General features: G+C 37.9%; 1 protein-coding gene across 1 annotated transcript in view; it reads right to left on the bottom strand.

Moving 5' to 3' along the window:
* ZNF407 (zinc finger protein 407) overlaps nt 1-19813 on the bottom strand; it is a 348368-nt gene that overhangs the window by 92170 nt on the left and 236385 nt on the right. The window contains exon 8 of the mRNA XM_080340472.1: nt 10172-10350. Coding sequence (XP_080196598.1) covers nt 10172-10350 — 179 coding nt within the window. The remainder of the gene's footprint in view (nt 1-10171; nt 10351-19813) is intronic.

Below are 19813 nucleotides of genomic sequence, written 5' to 3'. Positions count from 1 at the left end.
GGTTTTTTGACATGATACGAGAATTATAGACAGTCGGCACGCAATGTATTTATATGAGATATAGTTTCATATTACGCCCTCATATGTTCACCAAGAAAGTGAAGCAATCTTTCTTCTGTGAGACTTGTACTGATCTTAATTTCCTTTAGTGCAAACAGTTATAGACAAGCTCCTCTTTGAACTGATAATTTTTTAGAGGTCATTCAGCCCATAATTTCAGGTCCTAGTCACTATCCTGATGGTCCTTCTTAGGAAATTGGACCCAGTGGGAACGTTTTTTCCTTCTGCTTAGTCTATGGGTCAGCATTTTCCTTCCCTTGTACTTCTTAATTCCCTTAAGTGGCAATTATTTAAGGCACAGTTAGAGAAGGTGCAATCTACATTCATCCAATAAAACCTAAATATTAAAAAGGACAGAAAAATCCAGCATGGTTACTAAGGATATATGGGAGAGCATTTAGCATTTGAAAGGTACCAAAGATCTGGTAAATGAAAAGATGAGAAAAATTATGAAGAACTATTGGAAATAAAATAGAAATTAGAAGTACAAAAGAACAGGTGTATGAGACAGACAAGGCACCCTACTTCCAAAAGGTCAAGATCCAAGATGCCATGTCAAGAAATTAATGGAAAGTCAGTGCAGGATACATTGGATCAATGAAAGCAAACAAAAAGAAAGCCCAAAAGAAATTTTTAAAATCAGCATGGAATGCCAATGATTTGTGATTCATTGAAGCAATTATTGCTGAGGACTCTTCTCCTCATTCGTGACCCGAAGCAGTAAAGCGCTGAGCACACAACGAACATTCAATCTAACATTAGCCACATTTGTTCTGGAATTATTTGCTATTATTTGTGCACATCTTGTGTAGTAACCAAATTTTACATAACAAGCAAATAATTCTTTTGTGTGATTTTTTTAAAAATATGAAAATTCAGGCAATGACTTCCAAGCAAATCAAAGCAGATTTACAAATGTTAATTGTTTAAGTTATTTATCAAGAGTACACTCTTTCAGTGAGGGTTGTTGACATGTTGGTAGCATCTCAAAGGAGGAGAAAATTTAAAGTGTCCTTTAAATAACGTGCAACCACAGTGAAAGAAACCAAGAGATGGTGGCATTATGTAGGCAAAATAGACTCTGCTATGCAGTTATACTGAAATATAGTGCCCCCAGATCTTAGAAGTATTGTTAGTTCAAATGCTCAAGTAATGAAATAATTTGTTCATAATTGGGATGCCACCATTGTGATATTTATTATTTATTTATAGGTATTTATTATTTATATTCTCATTGAAACACAATTCATATAAAATTATTTATATTATTCATTAGCAATATACAATTATTTAAAATATTTCTAGACTATAAATATATATTTTATGTAATACATATAAAATACTTATGCTTTATATACTATATATATTAAAAATTTAAAACACATTTTAAATCAACATTTTCATATTCTTCTACAACTTGCATCTTATGCTTTACATTTACATCAACAACAAAAAAGTGTTTTGTATTTCTTAGGACTCCAGCATAACTTCCATGGATGATACACCAAGAGATCCACTCTTAAAAGAGCTTCTCCTTATAGGAAACCAATTTAAACGTTCAGAATATAGGACAATCTTCACATAAAAATATCTTGAATTACTCCCATGCACTATATGCCTTTATTTTTTTTATTCCTTCTATAAGATTCATTTTTTTTACTTTTTTGAAAAGTTTTCTTGATGAACCCCGATATCATGTGGGGTTTTTTTTCTGTTTTACTCTGAATTTTAATACGTTGTTATTTATATTTACCACATACTATTATGCATATATATTTTCTAGCAGAATTAAATATTTTTTGTCTTTCTAGATGGCTGTCATGTCTTAAGGGCTTTCTTCTGTACTTTACTATTTCAGCCTTGCTTTAAAAGTTTTATATTAGGATATCCTATTTTTAGCACCAAATAGGCAATACTACGTCTCATTCTTATGAAGGATATTTTATCTATTAGTGTAATGAAATAATAGGTTGGAGTAAGATTACCTTATTTTCATCAGTGAACCTGACAACCTTGCAGAGGCAACAGTCTCTGTGAATACTAGTAGGGATCCAGCATACGGCCACCAACACAACGAGTTTGCAAGGCAGATGCCTGTTCAAGGGTATTTTGAGGGCAGAGACAATCCTAGAATCATAGAGTAGTTTGGGTTGGAAGGGACCTTCAAAGGTCATCTAGTCCAACCCCCTGCAATGAGCAGGGACATCTGCAACTAGATCAGGTTGCTCAGAGCCCCGTTCAGCTTGGCCTTGAATGTCTCCAGGGATGGGGCATCTACCACCTCTCTGGGCAACCTGTGCCAGTGCTTCTCCACCCTCATAGCAAAAAACTTCTTCCTCCTGTCTAGCCTGTCTAGCCTCCCCTCCTTTAGTTTAAAACCCTTATCCCTTGTCCTATCACAACAGGCCCTGCTAAAACGTCTGTCCCCACCTCTCCATCTTTCTTATAGGCCCCTTTTAAGTACCAAGAGGTGGACATTAGGGTTCAACAGCTAATTCCAGAACAGATGAGGGTTTCTCTATCGCCACGCATGGTACAGCCCCCTCCCAGGTCAGTTGAATGGTTCCCCACCCTGGAAACCAGGATGTCTAAGGGAGGAAGGACAGGGAAGCAAGAGCACACCAAAACCCAGATTAAGTGCTTAGGCATGGGCAAAGACATTCAAGCCGTTAAAGAGTAAAAGCTCACCCCACAAAAAATTGGTTGCCCTCTGATAGCTCTTCATAAAGGAACTACAAGTAGGAAACTGACAGAGCAGTGGGCAGAAAGGCATTGCCAGAATTCAGAAATGTGATTAAAAATGCCCTTGGTGCAACACACAATATAAAAAACACTTGTGTGGAGGCCCTGCAGCTTAGCACCAATAATCTGATGGAAAAATGGTGTACAACAGGGCAGATGTTATACCTCTACTGATCAGAGGTATTCAGAGGTGTTCCAGACTTTGGCGTAGGCAATATTTTCCTTTTCATTTAAAACTATGTTCCGAACATTTTTTCCTTAGTGAAATTCATGGTCTTCACTCATATCTGAGCATGCCATCCACTTACAGAATACAAATAAAATTAATAATGATTGGTTTTACATATTAGATGATGTAATATTTGCATTGAAATATTTCAACACCTTCTTTAATGTCATTCAGCAGCAATATAGACTGACAGTTCAGGAAAAGCAACTAAGGGACTATGAATGGGGTCCCTAAGCTCTTCAAGACCAGCAGCAAAAGCTACATATTAGGGGGAAAAAATAAATTAAAAAAAAAAATTAAAAATAGTTTTGTGACCTCAAAAAAATACTGCCTGTGGAAGCTGTGCTAGGCATACAAAGCCTTCTATTAGAAGACAGTTATAAAAATAATCAAATGACTTAGGTTTTAGGGTTTTTTAAAACGCAGATTAATTTTTTCTGAAACACAATAATGCGTAATCTACATAGGTTATAAGGAACATAGCTCTCTCCTTTACAAACAGAAAATCATTTATACTAGGTTTTTATTTCAAGCACAGACTAAAATTATTATTCTTCACAAAAGAGGAAAGGGAGTGCCTGCCAATCAACATGACATGCTATTGAAAGACTGGCACTAATAGCTATGACAAGAGCAAACCTGTTTAAAGCAGAGCTGCTGCTGTCTTTTTTTTTTTTAAGTATACCAGCCATCAAAAATAATGTTTTATCTGACTGCGAACCCAAGCAATACTCTACTACTGTAAAAGCTCCTACCTGATTTGCCTATATCTAGCAATGGCAGATGTTTAATATTGTTTCAAATTACAGCATTTAAACTACTTCATTTAAACAGTGATAAAGAGTAAGAACATAACTATTCCAAGAAAAAAAGTTAAGTATGCTTGCAAACAAAACTTTGTATCCATTCTTTGGAGGCTTTACTTAAAGTATGAATTACAAGTTTGCATAGGTACTCAACTTGCTCATATTTCCATTATTTCATAGTCACATAGTATTCACTGATTTTATATTGTTATAGTTTGATGAATTCAGAGGGCATAAGAGTAAACAGGTATTTATTATTTCATTTTTTCTTTTCAACTTTATATTTTCTAATAAAGAGTCAGAAGATGCAAAGGAAAGGACAAGGAAAAAAAAAAAGAAAGAAAATAAAAGTACAAAAGCACTAGGATACTAGTAAAATTGCTATATTATCAGGTTATGTGTCTCCAATTCACATTCTGAATAAGTCTGCGGTTTCCACTTGGTAATACAGTTGTACTTTGATAAAATCACATAATAGATCACACCATAACTTTTAGCAATCAATTTTTTCTCTTAATAATTTGATAAATGTAGCTGGCAAATGGGATAAAGATCACAATTTTATTTGGGATTAACTATGTGAACTTCCAGAATTCCATTCATGAATATTGCAACTTTTACAACTGATAGGATCACAATTTTGTCCCTTGTTGATGATGTAATCATGTTGTGGGTTGCTAGTAGAGCCTTGTTTCTCAAAAGCTAAAGAAACCGAAAGAGAAACGTGTGGAAAGCAGAGCCTTTTGAAAAGTGCACCTTAAAAAGGCTGGAAAAGATGTTCTTCAAACATACATAAAAGAGACCTTGTGGTAAACTTTTCTCATTTTCACTGCTCTCTGGGAAGAACTAAAACATCCCCTAACTCTCTTCCACTAATCTAAAAAAGAAAAGGGCAGGATACAGGCCCAGCTTAGTGAACAGATGATTAATTGAACTGCCTTTTCATCGATATGAGATCTCAGGAGCCAATAACACAGTATGGTAACTGCCAACCAAAAAGGCAGAATTTCTTAAGGATTCTTCAGACACCTCAACTAAACAAATAAATAAATGTTCCAAGGATTTAACAACATACCAGAAAAAAACTTATTTTAGGCAAGTGTATTTCTACTCGGGTTCAAAGAGACTAAAAATTCAGCAGTACCAATGGGAATGTCATCTCTATTGGGAAGAACAATTTGGGGGACGCATGTCTCCTCAGCTACCCCTTTGCTATCACAACACCTGAGCACTTTAGATTCACAAACACGACCTCTGCCAACAAGCTGCAGGTTAACACTTATTTACAATTTAAGAACAAACAGGACTATTAGATAACAGTCGACTTCTGGTATATGAAAGCCCCTTAAGTAACAACTAATTAGTTTTGCAGTGAACCCAGCAATGTTGGGCCCTCCTAAAACCTATCTTCCAGAAAGACATCCAGTCTTCTCAAGGCTCAAAGGAATGGAACAGGGATATTTCTTCTCTCAGTTGTTGCCAGAGCTCAATCAACCTCATATTTAAGTGTTTGCACCTTGTTTCTCCTTTCAATTTGCCTGACTAAGCTTTCAGTAGCTGATTTTTCTTAGGCTTTTCTCAGCTAGATTAAGAGTAGCTCGTGTCTGATATTTTCTCCCTGTGAAGCAACTCATACTCTGTAATCAAGTACCTATCTATCATTTTGGTCATGAATTATGTAACTCTTCACGAGCACCAAGTGTTCAATCACCACGTAGGCAGCCAACTGCCAAAACACGATCATCACAATCTTTGTTATGTGGATGCCCAACTCCAGAGGCACCTATAATTTTCTCAGAGGCAACGGCACACAAAGCTGTGCTTCCCAGCATTCCCCAAAACACATCTGTGCAGCGAGGGGAGGCGGCTCATGCTTTTAGTTCTGTCAGGATCCGTAAGAGCAAGCAATCCTCCACTCCTACTCGCAGGGTACAGAGTGGCAGAGTCTCTCAGGGCACACCAGATAACTTGAGTGCTTTGCAAGCATAGTATCACTTTCAAAGAAAAAATAGACTTACCAAAGAGTACAATGAATTGGGTTTTTTTTAAAAGAAAACGCTTCCAACAAAGGTTTTATACAACTATTAACTCTAAATTAAGTAAAGCATCCCCGAGTTTTCTCTTCAGTATCTTAAGCAGTTCCCTAATCACGTAGTTGACTGTTGTGAAGAAATTTTCAAGCAAAAGCTTGGTGACTCGAACTGTTTGCCATTGCACCTATTTGGCACATGGGAAAACTCAGACAGAGAGCAAGCCTGCTATATCAGTCGCTCAGTGAAAAACTGGGTTATTCTTATTTCCTAGAGTAGTGCTCATTCTTGGAGATCTTGGTCACATTTAACAGTGCAGCACGGAAATAATGATACAGAAAGAACATTGCATAACTTTGAACATGATCAGAAAAACAATAATGAACAAACTGCTCCTCTTCTCTCTGAAGAGCTTTTTTCCTTATGGCCAGTTTAGTATCCACAGAAAACTACTGTGCACACAGTGAGTTGCCATGGTCTCTGCAGCTATTGGAATAATGGAGATGTCAAGCCACAGATATTAGGCTCTTTGGATATAAATAATGCATCGTAATAGTATCATAATGTTTGTAAGACAAGAGCTCCTAAATGATGAACATTTAGTTCAAACTGAAACTATCCCTGCCAAGCAATGCTGCTCCAAAGCAGACTAAGCACTGAGAAAAAGACCTAAACTGCTGATGGGAGGTATGAACCTTCCCCTGTTCCACTTGTCAAAGTATTCAGGCTCAGTTCAACTCAGTACTGAGATGTAGCATCAGTTGGAAGAAAAAAATCATATCCAAGACTCATGGAAATGTAATGCATACAATAATAAATCCAAATATTTCTTCAGCTTACTTTGAGACTCTTCATACAAACAAGTCCACAGTGAACAACTCATAAAAATTTTTCTTTATCAAATACTCTCATTAAAAAAAAACCCCAACATTAAAATGATAGTCATCAATATGGTATGAAAATTCACTCACTTACTGTATTAATTTTCCATTTGTAATGACAAATTTTCAGATTTGCATATTGATAACAAGAATAATATGAAAAGCTTCCACTGGAACTAGATTTCCATAACTAAAACATTAACTGTAGGATTCCTGAGCTTGGTGGCAAGCCCACTTGTATTCTAGAACAGATGTAAAAATCTATCAGTGTCTTAAATGTGATTTTTTTAAAAGAAAATAAATAAATATTGTGGATAAACAACAATCAATGGATTTCTGCCTTTTTTAAAAAAAAAGTTTCAATTTCAACACAGACTTGGAGAAAATGGTTCAGAGAATATCAAGAAACAGTCATGAAGCTCTCACAGAACAACACACAATGACATTTCAAAAACAGATTTGATGATTTGTGCAAATACTAGAGGTAAAATATATAAATTGGTAGTTGAAGTGTAATCTAGCCAATTTGATTCATAATTTTATGTGGAAATGCATGTATCTCTTTGTTGGTTTGTCTGCATTGAAGACCTGCTGTTCAAATGCAGTATATTTTAAAAGGTAAAGACAAAAGTATTCTCAAGATTATTATATTTTTTAAAAGTAAAATGGTACTTCATAAGATTTATAAGGAATAATAGTTGCACGGTCAAATATCTCCCTCTATGTGACAGAACCTATAGCCAAAAGGGGAAAGAAGGTCTGAAGACCTGGTTTTGTGGTATTTCCATATATCAATTCCTCACATTATGCAGGATTTACAGAAAGTGCTGTCACCTATCAGTTACAGTACCATCTTTACTCATGCAGAAGCTAACTCGTTCTCATTCCACAGCCTCTCCCTTAGAAAGGCAGCTTCTTCAAGTTCCTCACTGCCACTGACCCCATATAGCAGTATGGTAGTTGCCAAAGAAATCTAAACAGAAATTACTATTAGTGCATTATAAAGAGCGTTAACCTTGAATTAGAAATCCAACTGATAATCTTAATTGCACAGATGATAAACAGACTTGATTTTTACTCCCAGCCCCATCCTAAAGGTACCACACAGCTCCCTTCTTGGTGGGTTGAAGTGAAGGAGTTTCTGACTGGTCCTGGAAGTGGCTGGAGTTGGTGTCTGCCTCTTTGCCACAGTGATGAGACTTATGCTATTTTTATTCCACTTAAAGAAGCAAAGGGGCTGGTTTTCCCATTACAAAGCAATATTAGAACACAAAAGACTGACAAATATATTTTGGTTAAAAACAATCGATCTTATATGACACTTTACTCCTATCATCCTAAAGGCTTCTATGTCATGTTGTGGATTCTCTGCGGGTGCAGCCAATGACCAATAAGTAATCAGTAACGCCGGACTAGACACAGAACAAATCTTACTTTGATAAGGAATGTTAGCCAGGGCACAGGAGTTATCCCCTCGTTCCTCTAAAAATCTGCTCTAAACCCTTTAGCTCTCAAATGTCCAGCAGCCAGAAATGGATTGAAAAGAAGAAATGAAAACCACTTTAATTTAACTCTGATGTGAATGCACAATTATCACCTAGGTCCCGCTATAACGGTGTTTCTTCCTGAAAGGAAAATACAGTATCACCCTTTTAGTGATGGGATTATGCAAACAATATTTCAACACATGTTGCGTACCAATTCTAGGCTACCCTGGCAATAATTAGGTGACAACCAGTTCTCACTAGTACTAATATGTTTGTACAGTACCCTGTTTCATGCAAGGGGATTTCTACAGTATAAGAATGAATGTATAGAAAATAGATACTGTTAGTATACAACATGCTGATGATAGTTTTGCTGTGTTGTCAAGACAAGGAAGTTGAAGAGTTTTAATCACAACATGCTGCAATGAGCAATTCATTTACATACATATATAGTCTTGAACAAGTAACATGAAAACTTACACAGACTTTGTAATTTTGGAAAAATGTTAGTGATTCTACAAATGTTACATCTATCTATATTATCTCTGTATATCTGTTTATTGAAAGCATTTTAATTTTTCTCATTATTTTAGGTGAGATTATTGTAGTAAAAATCCATCAGTGTCTGATTTGAATATTCATTCACTTTAGTGAGAACTATGGTGAAATGTGATCAGTTTTCTGACCTATTTTGAAATTGGTATTCTGCCAACTGGCATTTTGTTTGCACATCCAGATATTATCCACCATATGCTGACATGACATGATGATTGGTTCCAAAATGAAGTGGAATACTTGGCAAATAGAAATATATGGTACAAATAATACACTGCCTCTAGTCAGGAAAGCAAGCAGTCATTTTGAACAGACTGAGAGGTTTTAAAATAACTGGAGTGTGCACACTGCGCAGAGCTGAATTAAGGTTCTTGAGGTCATGGTTTTGTACAAGTATGAGGGTCTCAAAAATTAAAAGATCAATTACTTACAGTAGAAGATTCAAATCTGACACAGCAATACTAATAGTTTAACTTCAATAGAAGATTAATTTCCATCTTAAGGAAAATTTGGCCCACATAGCTTCTTCCTCCTCTGGATTCCCCAACTCTTTCTTCGCACCATCTGTTCTCTTTTCCCCACTGCTCTGACTTGTCTTCCCGCCCAGTGATGTCTGAGTTATCTGCCTCTCCTGAGTTATGATCACATTTCATTCAAGCTCCAGCCTAATGTTGTATTACTTCTCCTAACCTCTTGCCATTGAAACTTTATTTTTCTCCTGAGTTGATGCCCCCAATGAACTTTTGCCTTCTATTCTGAACTGTAGAATCTCTAAAAAAATAATCTTGTTCCTAATCAGGAAACACACCAACTTTCTTCTTTTATTTTCTTTTCCAAAGCAATGTTTCTGTGTTGCATTCCTCCAGTGACTTCCAAGTGTGTGCTCTCTAATGCAAAGCCTCAAAACACACATGTAAGTTATTGACTGATCTCTGCTTTCTATCTTTTAATGTTGAACACTTTTTTATTTTTTGTAATGAAATCTACAAATTTTAAGCAGTAAATTAATTTGCCACTGTATTTCCTAAGGAATTTTGGTTTTCTGTTCCTGGGTGGGCAGAGGGACAATACAGATGTTAAAAAAAAAATATTTCTCTATAAAAGCTCAACTAGATTTCAAATTAAGGCATCTAAATAGCACACACTTCTGATGTTTATGTATTAAACTGCAAGCTTTACTTGTGAAACATGAATGGATTTCAGTGTTTAATGCACAACCTTCACCCCTTGTGAAGATTTGATGAGGACCAAGACCATTTTAAAATCATGTTCACCAGAATAAATGATAATAACATAACAGCTAGCTTTCTTATTGCAATCAGCTAAGAATGGTCATATAGAAATGAGAAGAATTTGTAAGCAAAGGGAAGAGTGACCTTACCAGCATGCAGGTATGCCAGGTCAGGATTTTCAATGTCTGGGTGTAGTTCTTTCAAGTGGTTACGAAACTCCACAGGGATATTGGTTCCATAGTCACATTTAGGACAGTTATACATTTTTACTCCTTCATGCTTTCCGGTATGTAAGATGTGTTTACGGATGTTTTCAGCACAGTTGGACCTAGAAAGACATGAAAAAATAAGTAAGTTATATAGAATTTTATTCCTTACTAGTCATTCAAATAAAACCTAATGCTATAATGGAAAACGAGTAGTCATTATTCATTTTTTGCTATTTGCCTGATTTTTGCATCCTCTTAGGTTTTGCATAAATGTTGTCCTTTGCATGAAGGCTCTCAAACTGTTTCAGGTTCACTGAGCAACACATCTGAAGCAGAAGCATTTAAAAATGAACAAATTTTCACATTTGCAGAAGTCTTATAATTTTTATTTTTCTTGATGGTAGTTGACGATGGACAGAAATTAGGCAAAAGTTTTTAACCTGGCAAAACTGAAATGCACAGATGCCTTTAACATTCCCACTGAAGCTCACATGAACCTTTCCTACAGAGTTCCTAGATGCCATAGGAGTCCTTGTCAATGATTTTTTGTAAGGATATTCCACCAGGTTTCATCTCTACCTTATAAACTGCACCTAGAAAAGAGAACTGAGTTGTTGGAGTTTATACCTTTTTGAAAATACACACAGATTCTGATTTATATCTTAAAGACAGCTTTTGTAGAAGCAGTGGAGTTTTCACATATAAAAGTCAGAATACATATACAACTAGTTTTATGCATTTCAAATAAATGTTTCTAATGATATTTCTGAAAAAAAGTGACTAGAAAAAGATCTCACATTTCTTTTAACCACAAAGAGATCCAAAATAAGATGGCAATTTTTAAGTGCCAGTCTTTAAAATATTGCAGTCTCGTTACAAAATTATTTTGCATTAGAATTATATACTTATTCAAAGCCTGTGATGAATCCCATATGAAATATACAACTTCTTCATTTATTTCAATTGGAAATAACCATTATATTTTTTCTTGAATCAAAATAACAGCCTGTGAACATACTTTTTTAGACTTTCATAGCACAGTACACTATTAATATTGTCAAAGGAAGAACAGCAAATCAGTTTAACTGAAATAAATACAAACACTCAAGTGAGCTATATAAATACATGATACTTCACAAATATTCCAATACGACAACAGCAGCATTTTGAGCAACTGATTGTTTACGTGTCACTGTTACAAACACCACAGTAACAGGCACCTAAAAAAAGGGCCCCCAAAATAAACTGGAAGTAGCAGCTTGAAGTTCTGCTGGAGTGCTTGTCTCTCCCTTGGAGATGGTCATAGTAAAGCTGATATCTGCCTTACGGTGCTGCCAAAGCTCACCCTCTGTCATGTCCATCTGCTATATACCAGTATAATGATCAGGCTCCCGAGAATGTCAGAGACGACACTTATGTTCACTGAAAAATACAGGAAATATTGGTCCTCAGGATCTTTCAGGATTCAGCCCTAAAAAATTACAATGCTCATAAATGGTTTTTAAATGGAACATGTATTTTATTTTAAAAAAAAAGAAAGATAGTGTATGCTGCAAAGAAAGCAGGAGGCAATCTGGTAACCTTCTATCATGGGTTACACTTTAAAGGGTAGTGGATTAAAGTAGAGCATACAAATCTGAAATAGAATATCCGTGTCCTTTTAGCTCAGCTCTCATACTATGTTAAGGAGAGATAGAAAACTTTGAAATATTTCTGTGAAATATATAAAGGATCTGTGGAAACCTACATAAGAGTTGTGTAAAAAACCCAGCCTGTTCAAGTCATAAAAGGCCAGTTCTGTCTTCTTTGATTGGTGAATTGGCTCCAACCACTTTAAACGGAGCAATGCCAAAGTGCCATTTATTCAGTCAACAGTAAAAATCCGTGACTAAACATGCCAACATAGTAATAAGTTCATAATGGGAAATAAAAATAAAATAATAAAAAAAAATTCCATGTGATGATGTCAGAAAGGCTTAATCAGAAATGAGGAACACGAGATCACAAGGCCTTACAAAAGGCCTCTCCTATTGGGTGACAATTCAGCAATTTCAATCAAAACATAAACTATGAAGGTAAAAACTGGCAAATCCAAGTACTTTTGAAGTCAAGTAATACCTTTAAATATGACATGACAAATATGTGCTGCATATAAAATACTTTTAAATTATTCAACGTGCTTTGACTGTCTGTTTTATTAGGACTCTTCTCCTGAGTACTGTACAAGTATGTTATTATATCTCTGATACCAAAAAAATCCAGCAAAAGTCTGTGTATGTGTGTACTAATATCAATTCATCTCACATGACTAAACACAGAGGTCTGTGATTTTAAACAGCACTGGTATTTTCATGAAAGCTATGCCATGATAAACATCTAACTAAAACATTGTAGTGTTGCAATCATGATGATAGTTAAGCATTTGACAGGCTTTCTGTTATAAAATTCGCTTCCAGGAGTTTATAAAATTTGAGAGAAAAATTCTCTTTGTTCTGAAATTTGGCAACATAGAGCCCAGTCCAAATGAAATTGAGTAGAGTCTTTCTGTTTTTTTCAGTTCTACTCTGAATTACAGCCACAAACAAATGAAGGCAGCTTTTAAGAAGCCAGCCTGTATTCCAATAAGGCTAAACCAGAGGTTTCTAAGTTAGATTACTATTATAGTTCCTTAATGTAAGCATCCTTTCATCCTTATGATCCATTTACCATTTTGAAAATCAAGTGTATATATTTCTGGCAATTTTTTCATGCTCTGCAATAACAGGAAGGGCACTCATTAAAGAAACTTTCTTAGTCCAAAGCTATGGTGTATTTGTTTGTATCCAACTCTGATGTGGAGAAGCACAACAGAAATTTTGGTTTTATTCCACATCTTGCAGTCAGTCTTCTTATGAAACATGAAGAAAGGTTTGAGACTTGATGCAAACCCTCCAACAAATCTATTAAAAGGAAATGGAAGGCCTATCTAGAGTTTTCAGTGTCCTGTCAGTGATATACATGGCAAAAAAGGAGGGGGAGGCACTCAGCCCATATTTTCATGCTACAAGCCTGTACTAATTCCTCCCTCAAAGACTGATACATTGGAAAGGGCGCAAACCTCCTTTCCACTGCACATGTCCAGGTGAGCTCCCACATTTCTGTAAAGGATGATGCTCTGAAGTAAAGGAGATGGATGGCAAGTTTCTCCTGAGAAATGCAGCTACTGCTTAAGACAAAAGGAAAACCTCTTTTGGCTGAAGATAAAAAAGGGCTTTGATCTCCAATGTTGATTGCACAGCGATGCACTCTCATTGCTGTTCTAACTGCACTTTTCATGTTGCCATTGCAAGTCTACTCCTACCGACCAGTTACCTGTCTTTCTTTTACTCTTCTCAAATAATTAAAGGTTGCTGCATATTCGAATAACATGAACTGGAAATGACAGGTGAGTTGTAAAATTGTATTTTAGTTACAGAATGGTTGAGGTTGGAAGGGACCTCTGGAGGTCATCTCATCCAACACCTCTGGTCAAGCAGGGTCACCTACAGACAGTAGTGTAGGACCATGTCCAGACAGCTTTTGAATATCTTTAAGGAGAGAGACTCCACAACCTCCCAGGGCAACCTGTGCCAGTGCTTGGTCACCTTCACAGGAACCCAGGTCATTTTCTGCGAAACTGCTTTCCAGCTGGTCAGCCTTCAGCGTGTATTGGTGCCTGGGGTTGTTCCTCCCCAGGTCCAGGACTTGACACTTTCCTTTGTTGAACTATAGGAGGTTCCTGTCAGCAAATTTCTTCAGCCTATTGAGGTCCCTCTGGATGGCAGCATGACCCTCTGGTGTAACAGCCACCTCTCCCAGTTTCATGTCATCTCTAAACTTGCTGAGGGTAGACTCTGTCCCATCATCCAGATCATTAACGAAAATGATGAAAAGGACTGGACACAGTACTGAACCCTGAGGTACACCACTAGTTACTGGCATCCAACAGACTTTATACTGCTGATCACCCTCTGGGCCCACTCAGCTGTTCAACATGAACATCGTATCCAAAAAAGATTTAAGTTGCATTTGATGTCATTGTCATTTATGTAAGCAAATCTGACAATACTGGTAACCACACAGATAGGAAGAGCATACCACAGCAAAAGAAGAAAAAAAAAACAGGTGGGCAGGTGTTTTAACAGTGAATAATAGTCTCCAATGGACATCTCAATGAGGCTCAAAGCTTCTCCACAATGGGGTCAAAAGTAAACATCACTATTGCAAGAATGAGAACAGAACAGTTCATTCAAGTTTTCAGTGGCAACCATGCTTGCATAGGCATCCTCCACAGAGTGACAAGGAAGCCCAATGCCACATGCCACAACCCTGTGCATCCTCATCTGCTTCTTAGCAGCACGGATGTGCTGTGCTAGGAGAGGGGAATGAAGTGGAGGGTTAGGAGTAGCATAAAATGCCCAGACTTTTCGTCAGCGTGAGAAGCTGTGGCCTTTGTGTTGTTTTCCCTCTCCTATTGTCTCTCTGCTATTCCTATATATATCTGTTCTGTTACTAAAAAACAGGGCATCACGCTAAAACCAAGAAACAGAGCAACTAGTCTACAGGAAAATGGGAAAATATACGCTCCTAGAGCACAGGGCAGAAGTTCTCACAACCATCTTCCTCCTTAAGCCAGAAAATACTATTGTTTCTCTAGCCCCTAAAAGCAGTATAACTCTGCTCCTACACAGACACTTTCTCTGTTGCATTGGCAAGCTATAGTGTGCCATTGACCAGATTCCTCAGCATCACCTTTACCCGACTGGAATCAGCAGTGCTGATTTGGGGTTCCGGGATGGCAGTGCACAGATGTGCACTTTGCAGGAGGCAGAGGTGAGAGCTCAAAGTCAGATGCAGGGAAACATTGGAGGAACCACGAGCCTTGGAACAATTTTGTGGCAGAATGGTCAAGCCTGGTCAAGCCACAGGAAGAACTGGCTGTGGTTGTTATTATTCCCCCATCATCTCTTCCTTTTTTCCCATCTTGCAGGGCTCATCCAGTTACATCAGTGAGCAGCAAAAGCTGTAAGAAGGTCGAGTTTTGGGCATCCCAGGATTTTGTACCTGAGACACGGCAACTCTGGCTGTACACAGAGACTGGGGAACAAAATGCTGGAGATCAGCTCCGTGGAGAGGGATCTGAGGGTTCTGGTCGATGACAAGTTGAACATGAGCCAGCAGCGTCCCTGGCAGACAAGAGGGCCAACCATGTCCTGGGGTGCACCAAGCACAGCATGGCCAGCCAGGTGAGGGAGGTGATTGTCCCGCTCTGCTCTGCACTGGTGTGGCCTCACCTGGAGCACTGTGTGCAGTTCTGGTGCCACAGGATAAAAAGGATATAAAGCTACTGGAGAGTGTCCAGAAGAGGGCTATGAAGATGGTAAAGGGTTTGGAAGGGAAGCCGTATGAGGAGCAGCTAAAGTCACTTGGTTTGTTCAGCCTGCAGAAGAGGAGACTGAGGGGAGACCTCATGGCGGCTACAGCTTCCTCACAAGGGGAGGAGGTGACCAGTGATAAGGACCTGAGGGAATGTCAGGAAGATGTGTCAGGAGAGGTTCAGGTTGGACATGAGGAAAAGGTTCTTCCCCCAGCAGGTGGTGGAGCACTGGAACAGGCTCCCCAGGGAGGTGTCACGGCCCCAAGCCTGACAGTGTTCAAGAAGAGTCTGGACAAGGCCCTCAGACACACGGTGTGAACTGTGAGGTTGTCACGTGCAGGGACAGGAGCTGGATCCTTGTGGGTTCCTTCCAACTCAGGACATTCTATGATTCTGTGATCCCCTTCTCCACACAGAGGGGCTCAGCCCCGGCCTGACGGCTGGACGCAGGGGGTCGCGCTCTGCCCTCCTCCCAGCCAGCAGCACTGGTTGAAGCAGCCCATGGACACAGCTCCATTCTGCAGAGCTGTCCTCATCTTTTATGTGGCATTTTGGATAAAAATCACGAAGTAAGAGAAATTCATAAAGCATCTTCTGTTAATTCTAAATTTGCCCATGCAAAATTAGGGATGCTTCTATGTTTTCTAAGGGTTTCGTACGAGAAAATACATTAGCATTGTATTCAACAGCTACATGAAATATAGCAGGAAGCAACGTATTTTTATTAAGATGTTTTACTAATACGGAACTGAAATTAGAACACTCTTCCATTATGCAGTGCCTGACATTTTCAGAAAGATGCTTACTGCAATACATGGAAGCTTTTGGAGTTGCAAATGAGGCAAAGTATTAATTATCTAGCCCACTAAGTTCTAAAAATTTTAGCACATTGTAGGGTTCTTATTTGCACAAAATAAACCTTTTTCAAAATGTTTTCTCCAGGACATTAGGTACAAATGTCCTCTTTCTGCATATAACCTAAAGGACTTACGGCAACTTCATGGAGGTCACTATTTACAACATAAAAACAAACACAGTGATGCAATCAACCAAGTGAAAAGATTTCTATTTTTTCCATATTCGTCAGTATGAATCAAGTCCGCTCTCAGATGGAGAGCACTCTGAAGGTCTTCTGCACTGTTTAAACCCCACTATGCAACCTGCAAGAAGTGCACAGAAATTGCAGCATTTTGATTGAAAAACAGCAAAGTTCTCAGATGCTTTCTTCCAGAAATACAGGTAGCTATGATGAAAGTCACCTTCTCATGAAAGCGGTGTTATTGTAGCTTCTTAACCTCAGTTATTCACCAAAAATTTCAGGTGTTTCTTTCCAAAAAAATGCCACCTAACTTCAAAAACTGTCTTTAAATCAAAACTGTGATAACATAACTAGAAAAGGAGAGCCATAGAGTATTAGAAATGCAAAGTCAGACTGAGCAGGTAGCTTGACCTCATGGATAGCACTGTTCATGAAAAGTCTGCCCAGTGATTCCTCAAACCCTAACATTTTTTGGTACTAAACCATGATTTTCAGAGATACACTGAAATCCAATGGAAAGCAATGAGGAATCCATTGTAATCATAGGCAAACAACTCTATAGTTGATCACTCTCACATTTACAAACTCATATTTCTCATTTTCCTGCATCCAGCTAACAGATAGTGGTACATTTCCAACACATCTTGCTCAGCTGAAGAATCCTCTGCTACCTGGAGCTCTAGTGGATGAGTTTCAGAGACCAAATGCCTTCCATCTCACTTCGGGAAATAATCAGATTTTTCCTATTCTCTTTTAAATTGTAAACATTGCTTTAAACTTTGAGTGCTAGAGTGCACTTTACACCAGTGTTTCACACAAGGATACCATGGCTGCTCTTGTGCTCAGCGTTCTCTAGTTCCAGCCAGAAGTTCTGGGAACTCCTGGCTATTTCTCAAAGCACCAAGAGCTCATGTTCACTCATTTATACGCAGGAACCTTTCAGGCTTTTTTTTCAGTTCTACTGCTTCCCAAAATGCAACCCTTCTAGCCTTCCTTTATTTCTTGCATTAAACTGCATGAAAACTAGCATTCAGTAGAGTGACAGTAAACAACATAATGGGCAATATTTTCTTGACAGGAAAGAAACAAATAACTCTATCTGTCATAATTACATTATAGAAACAGTCTTATTCAATCAAAACCTTCACAATGACATTCATTCTGGCCAACTTCTTACTAAGTAAAACCCCAGACAAACAAACCAACCAAAACTTCTTCCTAGCATGCTCAAGATATATCTACATTTCTGTTTTTAAAATAAAGTGATTGCCAATTAACTCAATCTACATACAACATTATACACAATCTGCATGCACCGCTAACATTCATTTCAGACCACAAGTTTAAAACTTAAAGCATCAGCTTACCTCCTCAGTGCTACAGGTCAATACAGTATTGCACAAGAAATAATAAAAACCAGAAAAACATCATGGCTAGAAATACATTCTGAAATGTGTCAAAACTAACATTATAATACTAATTATTATACATAAACACACACATATATATGTGTGCATATACATATATAGAAGTGTGATACATCTCATACTACTAGCATGTACCTGTTTGCTTTTTCCTTGCTCTTTTCCTTTCAAAAGCAAAAATCCTACCTTTTATTTAGGTTTTAACTGACTAAGGGAACAATCACATTAACACAAGTGCTGGCACTCTGCAACCTACTTCAGTTATCAAGTGACTTATATTATTGCCAGAATTATCAGCACACAGCTCCATGGGAACTCAAGAGGTCACCCACAAAGTGCCCAGTGCCAGCTCAGTTCTGCTTGTCACTGCTGGCAAACATCTCTCTACTCTGTTCATCAAGACTGGTGGATAGTGGCCACGAACTGCTGGGGGATAGCAACATTCTTACCACTATGGCTGTTTCTACAGTGAACATTTGCCCACATCTGATGCTTTTCCACCAGATCAAGCTCAGATGGCCAACATTCTCATCCACAGTGTCATAAAAATGCATGCCCTGCAATCCGGTGCGCCATGTATCGCATACATTGCCACTCAGAAAAATATGAAGTAGCCTATAAAAGAGAGTACACTGCATTGGTATGTTTTAATGAGATTTTATGATACAGTCAGTTTCACAAAGAAAATAATAAAAACGTATTTGGGATTTATTCTGACAGTATTATAGTAATACCCACAGATAATAATCATAATGTTTTCTGCTTTTCTACATTTATGGTTTTGCTTTTTTTTTCTTTTCCTGTAATGATCTATTTGTTATGACATACAGTATGTGTGACAGATGTCCAATGCTGGCTGCTAAAAAGTAGCAGAGCCCTGTAGGGAAGCAGCAAAAACTTGTGCGTCAGCACTGAAAATGATGGAAGATTGATAATCACTGCTCATGTCTCAGCTCCATTCAGCAGCCTGGCATGTCCAAATTGTAATCTGGCCACAGATCTACCATTATATTTACAATGTACAGGAATAAAATTTCCCAATTTCAAATAACTGATCATTACAAATACATGTGATACAAGGAGTTGATTACAATAGCCAAAACTCACGCTTTTAAAGGCAAATTTAGGGTAATTGGAGATTCTCAAGGGAAATAAGAAGTGATGTACTCTAGTCTTGTTTACCTCTGAGGAATTTGTAAAGCTGGTTACAACCCTCCACAGTGAACAACAACCGAAGTATAAAAGCAGTGCTGGCATCTAGACCTACTCAAGAATTTTCAGTCAGAATATTTTTCTTAAAAATAAAATAAAATAAAATAAAAGTTTGGTGCACAACACACTTCACAACATAAAGAAAATCTGATTTTTGCAAACAAGAGAAAAATCTCTGATTCTAAGGAAATCATAGCTTTCTGCCTTAAGTGCTTCCATAAATTCTGCTTTCTGCTGGAAGAGAAAGAAATAAAGAGGAACCTTTTAGACAGAAAGCTGCACGTCATGTCCAAACTACTAGATTTGGCAGAAGCAGGTGGAAAGGGTGCAGCAGGGCAGGGAGATGTGCCTCCGCTCTTGACCTGTGCTGTGTCCCCACCTGCCCCAGAGGTGTGGTGCAGAGCCGGGCTGTTCGGCTCCTCAGTCTGCTGAGCAGCTCTTTGGAGAGAGCCGCAGTGTCTTGTTCTGCCGACTAGAGAAGGGGAAAAGATAAAGCAAAACTAGAAAAAGCA

Source organism: Nesoenas mayeri (assembly GCF_963082525.1).
Source record: "Nesoenas mayeri genome assembly, chromosome: 2".
Taxonomy (NCBI): Eukaryota; Metazoa; Chordata; class Aves; order Columbiformes; family Columbidae; genus Nesoenas; species Nesoenas mayeri.
Note: the sequence above shows the minus strand (reverse complement) of the source record. Positions and strands in the feature narration are given on the sequence as shown.